Below are 14118 nucleotides of genomic sequence, written 5' to 3' on the forward strand. Positions count from 1 at the left end.
AGAGGATAGTGAGGGATAAAATTGGCCCCTTAGAGAATCAGAGTGGTCAGCTATGTGTGGAACCGAAGGAGATGGGAGAGATTTTGAATGATTTCTTCTCTTCGGTATTCACTAAGGAGAAGGATATTGAATTGTCTAAGGTGTGGGAAACAAGTAAGGAAGTTATGGAACCTATGACAATTAAAGAGGTGGAGGTACTGGCGCTTTTAAGAAATTTAAAAGTGGATAAATCTCCGAGTCCTGACAGGATATTCCCCCAGGACCTTGAGGGAAGTTTGTGTAGAAATAGCAGGAGGTCTGACAGAGATCTTTAATATGTCATTAGAAACGGGGATTGTGCCGGAGGATTGGCATATTGCTCATGTGGTTCCATTGTTTAAAAAGGGTTCTAGAAGGAAGCCTAGCAATTATAGACCTATCAGTTTGACATCAGTGGTGGGTAAATTAATGGAAAGTATTCTTAGAGATAGTATTTATAATTATCTGGATAGACGGGATCTGATTAGAAGTAGCCAGCATGGATTTGTGCGTGGAAGGTCATGTTTGACAAACCTTATTGAATTTTTTGGAGAAGTTACGAGGAATGTTGACGAGGGTGAGGCAGTGGATGTAGTCTATATGGACTTCAGCAAAGCCTTTGACAAAGTTCCACATGGAAGGTTAGTTAAGAAGGTTCAGTCGTTAGGTATTAATGCTGGAGTAATAAAATGGATTCAACAGTGGCTAGATGGGAGATGCCAGAGAGTATTGGTGGATAATTGTTTATCGGGATGGAGGCCGGTGACTAGCGGGGTGCCTCAGGGATCTGTTTTGGGCCCAATGTTGTTTGTAATATACATAAATGATCTGGATGATGGGGTGGTAAATTGGATTAGTAAGTATGCCGATGATAGTAAGGTAGGAGGTGTTGTGGATAAGGAGGTGGATTTTCAAAGCTTGCAGGGAGATTTATGCCGGTTAGAAGAATGGGCTGAACGTTGGCAGATGGAGTTTAATGCTGAGAAGTGTGAGGTTCTACATTTTGGCAGGAATAATCCAAATAGAACATACAGAGTAAATGGTAGGGCATTGAGGAATGCAGAGGAACAGAGAGATCTAGGAATAACTGTGCATAGTTCCCTGAAAGTGGAGTCTCATGTAGATAGGGTGGTGAAGAGGGCTTTTGGAATGCTGGCCTTTATAAATCAAAGCATTGAGTACAGAAGTTGGGATGTAATGCTCAAGTTGTACAAGGCATTGGTAAGGCCAAATTTGGAATATTATGTGCAGTTCTGGTCACCGAATTATAGGAAAGATATCAATAAATTAGAGAGAGTGCAGAGACGATTTACTAGGATGTTACCTGGGTTTCAGCAAATAAGTTACAGAGAAAGGTTGAACAAGTTAGGTCTCTATTCATTGGAGTGTAGAAGGTTGAGGGGGGATTTGATCGAGGTATTTAAAATTTTGAGAGGGATAGATAGAGTTGACGTGAACAGGCTGTTTCCATTGAGAGTAGGGGAGATTCAAACTAGAGGACATGATTTGAGAGTTAGGGGGCAGAAGTTTAAGGGAAACACGAGGGGGTATTTCTTTACTCAAAGAGTGATAGCTGTGTGGAATGAGCTTCCTGTAGAAGTAGTAGAGGCCAGTTCAGTTGTGTCATTTAAGGTAAAATTGGATAGGTATATGGACAGGAAAGGAGTGGAGGGTTATGGGCTGAGTGCGGGTAGGTGGGACTAGGTGAGATTAAGGGTTCGGCACGGACTAGGAGGGCCAAGATGGCCTGTTTCCGTGCTGTGATTGATTGTTATATGCCGGCGATAATAAACTTGATTCTGATTCTGTTACTGGCAGTGAGAGTTGTGAGGAGGATGCACAAGAGAGGCTTCCAAGAAGATGCAAATAGGTTAAGTGAATGGGTAAAGCGATGACAGGTGAAATAAATGTGTAAAAATTGTGAAGTTACTTTTAGAAATGAATAAGCTTTTCTTTTAAATGGTGCGGTGAAGCATTGAAAAGTGATGGGACCTTGGTGATTTGAATGAACCTCTGAAAATTAACATTAAGGCACAGCAATCAGTCAAAAAAAAACTTTATGATTTTATAGATAGTACAAGAGCAAAGATACTCCATTATTATATAGGACTATGGTGCAGTGGTCCACTTCTGGGGCATTATTAAAGTGAGTCTGATGGAAATCATGAGATATTCCCTTTTTAAACTACTACAGCTGAAGTACACAGCTACATATATGGACTATATGTTAAGTAACGTGGCATGGTTTAAAGGCGATTAGAATCTCTACCACAACTCAAAATCGACGAATGTTGAACGGATTCTGCTCACTGGCGCTGTTCCCCTTTCAAAGAATGGAAGCGAGGATGCTGTGTTGTTTTGCTTGTTTAAGGAAACGCGGTTTTCGTCTTCCAATACAGACCATCCTGATGGCAAATGTACAGTCTCTGGTAAATAAAAGGCTGGTGCGTTTTTTTTTTGTTTTACGGAGACTTTGATGTCCCCCACGCCATTCCGGATGCAGTCATACAGCTCGATGGCTTCACAATTCACTGCCAAGATGGGACTGCTGAGTCTGTCAAAGTCAAAGGAAGTGGAGAATACTTTATAGGTGGACAGCCGTGGCGTTGCTATCCCAACCCTGCTCTCCTGATCTGGAACAACTCAATCAAATGTCATCCACTTTATCCGCCGCGGGAGATTTCAATGATCATCTCGGTAGCGGTATATGTCCCACCCAATTTCCCTCGGGATCAATAAAGTATGTCTGTCTGTCTGTCTCAAGGCAGTGTCAAACAGGCTCTAGCTGAACTGAGCAACTTAATCAACAGGCATGAAACATCACACGCTGATGCCTTTCCCGTCATTTTGGGGGAGGCCAGCTTGAAAAAGTATCTTAACAATTACCACCAACGTATCACTTGTAGGGCAGGAGGAGCCAACACACTGGACCACTGTTCTATTACCATTAAAAGCGCTTACTATGCCATCCCGTATATATGTACAGCATTCTTCTGAAGAATCACATCTCTGTTGCATTCTTTTTTCCCCATTTCATTTGTGATGGTCCGTGACTCGCAGCCATACATCAACATAGGAAGAATGTAGCAGCTGAGAGTTCTAAGACGGATGTCAATTGCTATTTTCTTGTTCGTTATGTTTTTCATATCTGTAAATGCTTTTCTTGCCATTGCTATTCTTGCTTTTATGTCTGTTTCGCATTTGCCATCAGATGTTACCCATGATCCAAGGTACCTGAAATTGTGAACTTGTTTCAGGATTTCATTTCCCAATACGATCCTACAGTTTGGGATATCAGGTTTCTTTGATATTACCATTACTTCAGTTTTCTTTTTGTTTAAGCCAACGAAGTTCTCCAGAGAACGAAAACAAAACGTACATTACTTTAAAAAAAATCAGAAGGCATCAAAATTATTTGGACAAATCATGCAAAGAGACATTAGAACATTCAGTTACAGCTGGAAAGCTGGAAGGAAAAAGAAGCAGAGGCAGACAGAAAGTGAAAATGACAGATGGATTAACATCATGTTTAGAAACAGGAGAGGCAACAACTACAATTCGGAGGGTCAGAAACTGTGATGCATGGAGAGACATGATCGCTTATGCCGAACGGCAAGGCACCTGAACTGATGTCATCCCACGCCCACATTTTGTAAAAGCTGATCACCTGGCTATACTAGATTGAGACCGTAGCACCAGTAGTGAGGAACAAGAAGGTATGGACGAGGTCGGCGCAGGAGAGCTTACGGGACTGATGGACCGGATCGTGTTCAAGGATTCATCTTTGAGTCTGAATGAGTACACCACAGTTATCACTGACTTCATTAAAACCTGTTTAAGGCGTATCTTCATACCTAGCTTTGCCACCCACTGAGCTCAAGGGTTTACAATATCGTGGAAAACATTTCTTCTTCACAGATATTACTCTCATCATTCTTCCTCACAGTTGTAGATGACCCTTCAAATAAGTTCATGGGTATTAAAACAGGCAGGAACTGGAGCAAATTTTCCACTCAGGGAATTCTATTATTGGCTACTACCGAGTCCTCTGGTGAGTCCGGCAAGAGAGTGCAGTCTGAAAATTGACAGGCATTCAGACTGCTTCCCTTGTAGGACGAACTACATTCCACATGGCTCACAGGCGAATAATTTATTTTCTCACTGCACACGATATCTCACCCACTGAATATTTTCTGCTTTTATTTCAAATATCCAGAATCCACAGATTGTTAATTCTGTACCTAAAAACATATTCCTCTAAAAATTCAAGACATCAATGTTCAATCAAGAAGATACAAAAATCAAAGCCAACAATTTCTAAAGCAGCTCCAGGCAACTTCATATTTGGCTTCTACTACCAAGAAGTGGAACTTAACATAAATACAGAATTCTCCAAAGAGATTTGCTCTTAAATTATTCCAGAAGTGTTCATTTCCTCATCCTACAATCTCACCCTCATCCTCCCTGTACAAATTACAAATGAATTTCTTAATTACAACACTTATCAGAAGCTGCAGGTGATTTGTAATAAAGTGGTGCCTTTATGGAATTTGCATATTCTTCCTGTGTCTGCTTGGGTTTCCACCAGGTGCTCTGATTTCCTAGACATACTGATAGGTTAACTAGCAATTGAAGATTGCCTCTTGCTTAGATGGGCGGCAGAAGCATCAGGCATACATTGGCATTAGAAATAGATACATTACAGAGAGCTAAATGGAGGCAAATTAGATTGATGGTTATGTCCCATGAGCCAGCATGGTCTTGATTAGCTGAATGACATTCTGTGACTTAAAGAATTAAGGAAAACTCTAAAAAATGATTTCTAGAAAATGCAGTAAGATAGTTAATACTATTCAGCTTAAGCTCATGATAAAATCCTTTATTCTAAGCTGGAAGTTTATTTCACATGCAATGGTAAACATTCCCATTACAATGTAGTTCTTGGAAACTTTATTGATTTTTCTTTAATTGATACTCATTGAGCAATACCACAGTAAATAAATAACCTTTCTGTTGTATCAATGGAAATTCTCCACCAGCCTTTTAACCTATCATTTGGGCATGTGTTAATCTCATTGTTAAATTCATGAAGGCAGAAATTTCAGATGAAGGTTCGAGAGCCCACTGAGTAATTTCATGGAATAGATAAAGCATAAAACAGGCACAAGCACAAGATCAGGCTATTGGCCACAATGTCTGTGCTGACTAAGATGCCAGCCCAAATTAATCCCATCTGCCAGCACATGGTCTATATTCTCCAATCCCCGCCCATTCTTGTGTCTTAATAAATGCCTCTTATTGCCATTGCTTCTACTTCCACCACTTCCCCTAGCAGCATGTTCCAGGCACCTACCATTCTCCATGTAAAATAAAAAAGACGCTTCATAAAATCTCCCTTAAACATTTCCCCTCTCTTGCCCTCTAGCATCTGATATTTCCACTCACAGAAAAAGACTGACTATACCTCTCAATTTTATATTCTTATTTCAGAGCTTAGTAATTTGCTGGCTGGCAAGTAATTTCACCAATAGTCACTTTTGGTTAAAAAAAATGTAACATCAGCAATCAAATTACAATTTAATTTCAATCAGTTTTTTGTCCTCAATTTGCTCCTGCAGTGAATGCAACAAGTTTTCTTAGAAACTAGAGCACATTTTTGAATCAAGTTTGGAATTGACTGTAGCTAAAGGTTCAAACCTTATATGTTATCTCTGAGAATGACCATGAGTTGGTGCCATTTTTATGTCGTGCACTTAAGAAATTCTAAGGATAGGAAATGTAGTTGAGAACAAAGTAGGAAAGTAAAAAAAAACTAAATAGTTGGAGCTGAAATACTGTTCAAAACTTATGCTCTGCTTCCCACATTCTGAGTACAAGTTTTTAATTGAATATCTGCTCTTGCCTCTATTTCACCCATACAAAATCAGAACTCTCTGAAACAAACTCACTTCCACATTTTGTGAAATGTCAAATTTTTAATTGTCATTAGTATATAGGTGTGAATGTAGTTTCACAGAATCAGATAATCCTTGTAAAATATTTGGTGGGTAAAAATAGTGTGGTAACAGCACCCAAGCTGTTGTGGGTACCTTGATTGCCACATGCACCAGAACATACATTTTCAGAATCATTACTGCTTAAATGGAACTGTCCCCATCACTGAGATGATCAAAAATATCAGCAACATAAAAAAGTAAATTTTGTCTTTTTCAATAAAGAAATGAAAATAAAATGTTAAATTGTAAATCTATATTTATGTAAATAAAGCTGGCTGGTGGCGTAGTGGCATCAGCGTCGGACTTCAGAGTGAAAGCTCTCGAGTTTGAATCCAGCTGGCCCCCGTGCACGCTTTCTATCCGTGCTGGGTTGAGCTTCAAGCTAGCAACTTGGCCTTGTAAAAATAAAAAAGCCTGCTAAAAAAAAAAAGTCACGATGGTGACCCGATGACTCCAGTAGGAGTTAAGGGCTTTCTTCTTCTATATGAGATTCTATGTACATAATAAGCTCAATCGAAGCAGATTGTTGAGATGGAAAATAAAATTAGTACCTTCAATGCCATTTCAGATTGTAGTATAGCACTTTTAGCATTAAAGAATAAAATGCAATAATTGAAATTGATTCTAGATAAAATATTGTGCTCAAAACAATGGGCAGGAAGAGCTTTTAATGTGGCTTTTATCTTATGTAGAAAATCACCAACTCATAACTAATTTAACAGCTTTACCAAAATAAAAAACAAGTTTCAGTAACAATAAAAATACTATACATGTTCCAAGGTTAGCACAGTTAAAGCTACATCACAGAATTTTGCATTCATTTACCTTTGTTAACTTAAAGAATGAGTGAGTGAAGACATATCTATAAGAAATTCAGTGTGATTAGACAGTTCGATAAAATCATTGCCAAACTTTTACTCAAACAGGATTTCCCCATTCTATCCCCACAAAAAACTTGAGTACACCCAAAACTGAGACTCAACAATTAATGTCTTAGGTTGAGTATTTCATATTCACATTGCTGAGTGAACATGTCTAAAATAATCGATTTGCTGTCATTTGTATTTGTGCATTAGCCACATTTTAAAAAAATGTAGCTTGGAGTACTGATAGTACCGAACATTTGAATACTGCTATATTTTAAAAGGAGATGCTTACCCGCAAATGTGCTGAATTAGACCATAACACCATAATAGGAGCAGAATTAGGCCATTCGGCCCATTGAGTCTGCTTCACCATTTGATTATGGGCTGATCCTATTCTTCCAGTCATCCCCACTCCTCTGCTTTCACCCCATATCCTCTGAGAGCTTACTTAGAGCACTGGTACCAGCTTCTAGGGTTAAGAAAGGTCAATCAAAAAGGAACACTTCTGTCCAGATTACAATGATACTAATTTAGAAGTTGTGATTACACTCAGTTTCCAAAATGCCATCTTTTTAGCCTTGTCTTCATGAAATTTGACCATGACTTCAGAACTCTCCTTTCTCAACAATACTGCCCCTCAAAATTCATCCCTAACTTTTCAAGGTGCTCCTTAAAGTCTACTACTTACCTTGTGAGTATTCATCCAAATGCAGCTCTAGCAGTCCAAACAGGGTCCTGACCTTGGGTGCCAAACGGCATGGAGTTTGCATATTTGAGGATCATGTGGGTTTCCCTCATGCTGTAGTTCCCAAACATGTGCTAGTTGGTAGGTTAATTGGTTACTGTTAATGCCCTTGTGTGTAGGTGGGTAGCAGAGGATCAGTGCAGGTGCTTAACAGCATGGATACAGTGGCCCATATGTGTTATGTCAGAAGATTATATTTAACATCAAATTACTGTCTCCGCATCTTCGAAGGGAGGTAAGAATTACAATTAGAGGCCTTAAACATATATTTCAATATCATACCTGTTTATTATGGTTTCAACATTGTAAATGATAAAACTCAATCAGAATACAAAGATTTAAAAACTAATTTTAATGCATGTAATCAATTGCTTTTTGTTTTGTTTTTGAGGGTCATGTAAATAACTATAAGAAATTCATTCTAATTCAGCACCATGAAATTAATTTTTGCCTTAACAGATTGCATCATTTCTGCCAACACTCAAAAACGGTGTTGACAGCTCTTCTCTCAAAACTTAAAAAACTGCATTAATAGAGTGCAAAAGAAAAATGAGCATAGTTCATAGGTTGGTGTACTTTAATGAGGTACCTTAATGAAAAAATAGTCACTGAAGTCAATAAGGAAATGTCAAGGCAATGAGATATATTTATTTTAACACTAGAAATGCAGGTATGTTAAAGATCCATTTTTGATGCGAATTCAGTAACATTGTTTAATTTTTTTCTCCTGGCATCGCCAAAGCTAACACTAAAATTGAGAATTTGGTAAACGGGCTCTTACTCGAAACACCCTCTTTGCCAAGTGATGTGAAAATTCCACACCGTAAATAATGAACACCATTTCATATCAAAAAGCATATTCTTTGTGATCCAATTAACTGTATGTCATATTTGATTCCTCAGAACTCAATACAGCTTAAACTACCATTAATTTTTTTCAATATCATATACACTAAATGGAACTTCATTTTTTTTTAAAAGAAGATGATGCATCTTAAATCTACTTATCCTAAAAAAGCAGAGAACAGTGAAATAAAAAGTTTTATTCTTCATTAATCAGGAATTTTGAGGTATACATGTCAAGTGAAATAAAGAGGATACTGTGTTGTAATACTGGTAATTTTATATACCCTCATATAAATAACAACTTGATAAAGCAGGCCAAATTAATGCATTAGTATAGTGTATGTATTGCTACTTTCAAAGTCGTAATATTTTCTTGCTTTTTTTGGGAACGTTACCAGTGACCCAACAAAACTACTGAAAAACAACAATTTCTTCTTGTAGGAAAATATGTCAAAATAAAAACACATCGATCTATTTTTTCCCCCATCATGAACCCTGAAGATTTAAGGCATTATAATGAGCACTAATTTAGTAACTAATCACTTCAAGAAGACATTTCAAAAATTTAAAATTTATCACAAAAATGTTTTTTATTATATAGAGATGTTGATAAGAAATCTGGCTTTGGTCGGTAGCGTTAAACACATTTGACAGCTCACCTTGACACATTCACAACATATGGGCCCATATGTAGGGAGGACTGATGACCATGCACATGCTTAGCGCTAACGAAGAAACACAAATTTCTCCACTATTAGCCTTATATCAACCCACCCCAACCACCATCCGTCTAAATAAGTGGTGTTCAGTCAAACTGGAATATCTAGCCTGAATTCTTCCCTTGCACAAAGCAGCAATTTACAAAGTAACCCCACCATTGCTAAACACAGCACCAGTGACACTTAGCTCCTTCTAAGCCATTAGTGGACAAATGCTGAACACATAACCCACTGTAATTTTTAAACCACCAAACTTTGTTCATAATTATATCAAGGTGAAGATGACCTTGTGATAATTTTTTCCCTTCCAAAAAAATAGCACTATATTCCATTACGTGGACATTAAACTACAACTATTAAGGACATCCAAGGAAGAAATCTACTTTACAGAAAGCCACATTGACATTATTTACTAAGTCTACATTTACAACTTGGAAGTACTTTTAGTTTCTCTTTTACGATCTTGTGCCCAATAAAAATTGATCTGGTACAATCTAATTGCTTATATCCAATAATGGGGTAAGGGCACAATTTATAAAATAAAAACATTGTAGACCAAATGCTTCAAATTATATCTAAAGACTTGCTATGATGTTTTAATCAATGCCCTTCACTTGTTTTGTTTCTTACTATAAAGCTACACAAATTGTTTGGTTTCTTAATTTCCAGTTTTGCTTATTTCCTGGAAAGATCGGTCTTTAATTCAGCTTTTGCACTCGGCCTTTTAAGGCGCCAGCTCCCTATATTTTCTTGCTCGTCCTCATCTTCTTCACTATCAGTGAACCTGTACTGATCAGATTCTCTTGAAGGTTCACACACCTTTTTGAGATAAGAAACTTCATTCACTGATACTATTTGGGCACTTTGTTTCTTGCTAACTTTTGCAGATGATCTTTTCTTGTTTGGTGTTGCAGGTTGTTTTTTGGTTGCTTTCATCAAGGGTTTGAATTCTTTAGCTGCCTTGGAAGTAGGAAGAAACCAGTCCTGAATGTGAAAATAAATCAGCAAAACGTGGTAAGCACCAAAATATTAATCATCAATTTACTGACCATCAATTGTGCATAAATCCTGAAATAAATTCAGTAGTTTTTACAATCTTTTGATTCACAATCGAAAATTATTAATGTTCTGCTATTCAATGCAACTCCTCTAAAAAGATTCATTTGTAAGAGTTGAAATATAATTCACATCCTTTATCTCATTTCTGGATATAATTTCTATATTTCAGATATAGATAAAGGAATTATTCAGCTGTGAAAGAAAACTTTTAAAACAGGATATAAAACCCAGAATAAAAACTGAAAATACAGCAAATATTAGCAGTTCAGACACCATGTGAGAAGAGAAACAAATCTAACAAATCTAATAGTTAGGGGGTAGTTGGATGTAAACTTCCACTGACCCTCTATGCAAGGTCTTTCTTGCATCAACCTCTTGGGTATCATTTTCCACTGAGAGGCCATTACTCAGCTGATTCAAGAGGCCCAAGACAAAGTAGATCCTCTCCAGCAGAAGAGTCATATTTACCCAGAAGACTGACAGTAGATGAGGCCCTACATTTAGATTCAGGACTGTCAAAGCTAGAATGTTAACTGAATCTTACAAAGATCAATGTTATTTACAGGTACTCCAAACATTGAAACAGTATAGAAAAATAAAAACTAATTTACAAATTAATATTAAGTTTATTAAACCACCAGAATTTTATAAACACAACTTAAATAATTAAATGTATTTAAATGAACTGAACTTAAAAGCAGTATTAATTTCTGTGTACATTTATGTGGCCAACTGTTTCTTCCTGTTAAATTTAACAGCCTTAGAATGGAAATGTATTTTCTGTGCCCAAGTGGTATGCAATCCAAGAAAGTCAGTGTTCCATTGTTCGACCCTAGGATCAGACCACAGCATTGCACAGGTGCCCTGCAGCCAATACTTAAATGAAGCAGCAGGTTGGATTTCATCCCATGTTTAAGAGTCTATAGTTTCTGGCCAGTTAAATAGATAAAAGGCAGTGCTTCTGAATGAATTTAGGAGTTTTAAACTGAGGATCATGTCAAGTGACTTTCTTCTTAACTGCCGAAGGATTTTGACTATTCTTGATCAGCACCTGTTCAGCTTTACTATTTCTGCAAAATGAATACTGGCTTAAAATTTTGGGTCAGTATAATTCATCTCCAAAACCTAGCACACAGCAAAGCTTCCATAAAACGCACATCTGATTTAATTGTCCTTAAAATGTCATTCAGATATCTATAAAAATGTTAAAATTTAAGCAAATAATTTGAAAATGAGAATTAAACATTTTAAAAGATATCAACTAAAACTAAATAAAAGATTTAAAATAAAGCCAAAATAACTTAAAAACCTTGTAACTATCCTCCAAAATCATCATATCCCTAAAATCCACGTTAAAACATTTATCGTTTCCAATTAGCTGTTTCTCTCTCCACCAACACAATCTAATATATTTACTGTTTCTAACTCTTTTTAGATTTCCAATTACTGTACTACAATATTTTGCTTTGAAACATAAATTCAAACATGGTTTAGCACTGAGTATAAATATAGCTCTACCACTCATTCTGAAGAAAGGGATGAAAAAAAAAACTCTTCCAAGTCCTCAGTTATGTTAGCATTTGTTCCTGAAACTGTAATGATACTATTATCCTGCATTATGCATATACATGTATTATTACTTAATACAAATCCCTGGGCTATTCAGAAATTGACAATTCAAGCAAAGAAAATGTTAGTTATCAAAACAATTCAGACAATGGTAAGTTCTTTTTACCTCTAAGTGCACATTGTTAATATGATACTTTACTCCACTCTCAGAGCTGAATTCCTTTTCACATATCAGGCACTTGTACTTTCCAGCCACATACTCCCCCTGGTGGTTTAAAGAAATAACAAGTAGTTAATGGAAGTGTCCTGACCTGAAACGTTCCAATGAGGGATTCAGTACAATCTGCTTTATCCCTAAGGATGAGATATGAGACTAAAGAGAGTAAAATGATGTCAATTGAATTGGACTTAGTCAGCAAAAAAAAAAATTAAACCCTGGTCCTTGTAGAACAGCTACTTAAGAGAGAGCACGGGCGGACTGATGAGGTTGAAGGTAGCATCAATGGACCAGAAGTGGCATCAACACAGACAGTTGCAGAGGGAGAAAAGTTTCTTAGATCATTATTTAACCAGCCCAATTCTAAGCTCACTCTGTCATCACTGAGTGTGTCCGTCTACCAACTCCCTTGCCATATGACTTCAAGAGGTTAAAACTGCCTTGTAGATGAGAAGAATAAGCCTCACTTAAAATTTGTTTGACTGCTCTTCTTTTTCTAAAGAAATAAAATGCTTGTGTTCTACTTTACCATTTTGGTAAGTGATCATCCTATTCTAAGAGATTAAAATCCTAATGTGGATATCAAATCGAAAGTTGTACTTACCCTTGTACAAGAACCAAGATGAGCCTTCAATCCTGATACGCTGGTATAATAAGAAGCACAATCCTAAAGAGAGATTAGCTGTTAAATACAATTACAAATGATGTTGCTAAGCTTGATAATTTCTGTTCCACGAAATCTAAATTTTCTGTGATTAAAGTACACAGTTAACACAAGGCTGCCCAAGAAATACATTCCTGAAATGAAAATGTCAGGGGATATGAAATTTCTGATCTAAACACAATTTAGCTCAGAAATCTTGTATTTACAATGTTTTTACTTCAGTTCCATTATTTGTTTTCTATGATAGTTGACTAATATAAAGGGATAGTCTGTTCACAAATTTTCTGCTTCAAGAATCAGTCACCAGATGGTAAACAAACAAAGTTAAATAAAAACACAAAATGCTGGCAGAACTCAGCAGGCCAGACAGCATCTATGGGAGGAGGTAGTGACGATGTTTCGGGCCAAAACCCTGATGAAGGGTTTCGGCCCGAAACGTCATCACTACCTCCTCCCAAAGATGCTGTCTGGCCTGCTGAGTCCTGCCAGCATTTTGTGTTTTTGTTTATTTCCAGCATCTGCAGATTCACTCGTGTTGCCTTTGAAATTAAAGTTAAACTATACTTTTTCCTCAAACTGGCACTCTCCCCTTCTCTAAGAAGCCACAAAGTACAACACTAAGCAGACAAGTATTACTTTAGACCCTGAATACAATCGATGCCCCACCTGTGATCTTAATGCTTAGCTATATATTCCAACAATGCACCTGCGTTAAACTTAAAAATATCGACAATTTACACAACAATCTGCTTAACTGAAGCAGTAGCCTTTCTCAAGTTTTCTTGCTCTTCTCCAGGACAGCTACCATCCTACATGAATGAATTGCTAAAAAGTAAATTATGATGCTGTAGCATGCCTAGTAGTTTATTTCTAAATTTGTTAACAGAAATTTATTGGGATGAGAATTGTATAATCTTAGCATAATACTTCTCTTAGATTGGAATAAATGTTAAAATTGTCAACAAGATCACATCAACCAAAACAGATGCACAGTATAAGGTCATGCCACATAACTGAAATTGGTTACTCAAAGAAGTGGTCCTTTATTTGTACTCAATATTGCTAAGACCATTTATTATCGAGTAGGAGGTATGGATAAGTATTACCTTGTTTCGTAATTAAGACTACCAGAGAGGGACATAAATATTAAGGGAACCATTTCCATTGTGCATAAGTTTGTGGATGCAGATCAATTAAATCAGGCTACTCTGTATTCCATTACTAAATCAGAGCGTAAAACAAACAAACTTACCAAGAAAGCCAGCTCTTTGCAGCAGAATCCATTCTGACCTAATATAGCATTATGTGTTTGTCAGGACATATATTACAAAGAACATTCATTTTTACAAATTCATGTTCTACCAAACTGATTTGCAGATACAAATCATTTTAGAAATTAATTGCTTGAAAGAAATCGTA

General features: G+C 36.9%; 1 protein-coding gene across 1 annotated transcript in view; it reads right to left on the reverse strand.

Annotated features, from left to right (window-relative positions):
• Positions 1-7893: 7893 nt before the first annotated feature.
• Positions 7894-14118, reverse strand: part of znf512 (zinc finger protein 512) — a 53885-nt gene continuing 47660 nt past the window's right edge. The window contains exons 14-16 of the mRNA XM_059981685.1: positions 12640-12702; positions 11985-12083; positions 7894-10174 (exon numbers count right to left, since the gene is read on the reverse strand). Of these exons, the coding sequence (XP_059837668.1) occupies positions 9866-10174; positions 11985-12083; positions 12640-12702 (471 nt within the window). The 3' untranslated portion in view covers positions 7894-9865. The remainder of the gene's footprint in view (positions 10175-11984; positions 12084-12639; positions 12703-14118) is intronic.

This window comes from Hypanus sabinus, chromosome 10, assembly GCF_030144855.1.
Source record: "Hypanus sabinus isolate sHypSab1 chromosome 10, sHypSab1.hap1, whole genome shotgun sequence".
In the NCBI taxonomy this organism is placed as follows: domain Eukaryota; kingdom Metazoa; phylum Chordata; class Chondrichthyes; order Myliobatiformes; family Dasyatidae; genus Hypanus; species Hypanus sabinus.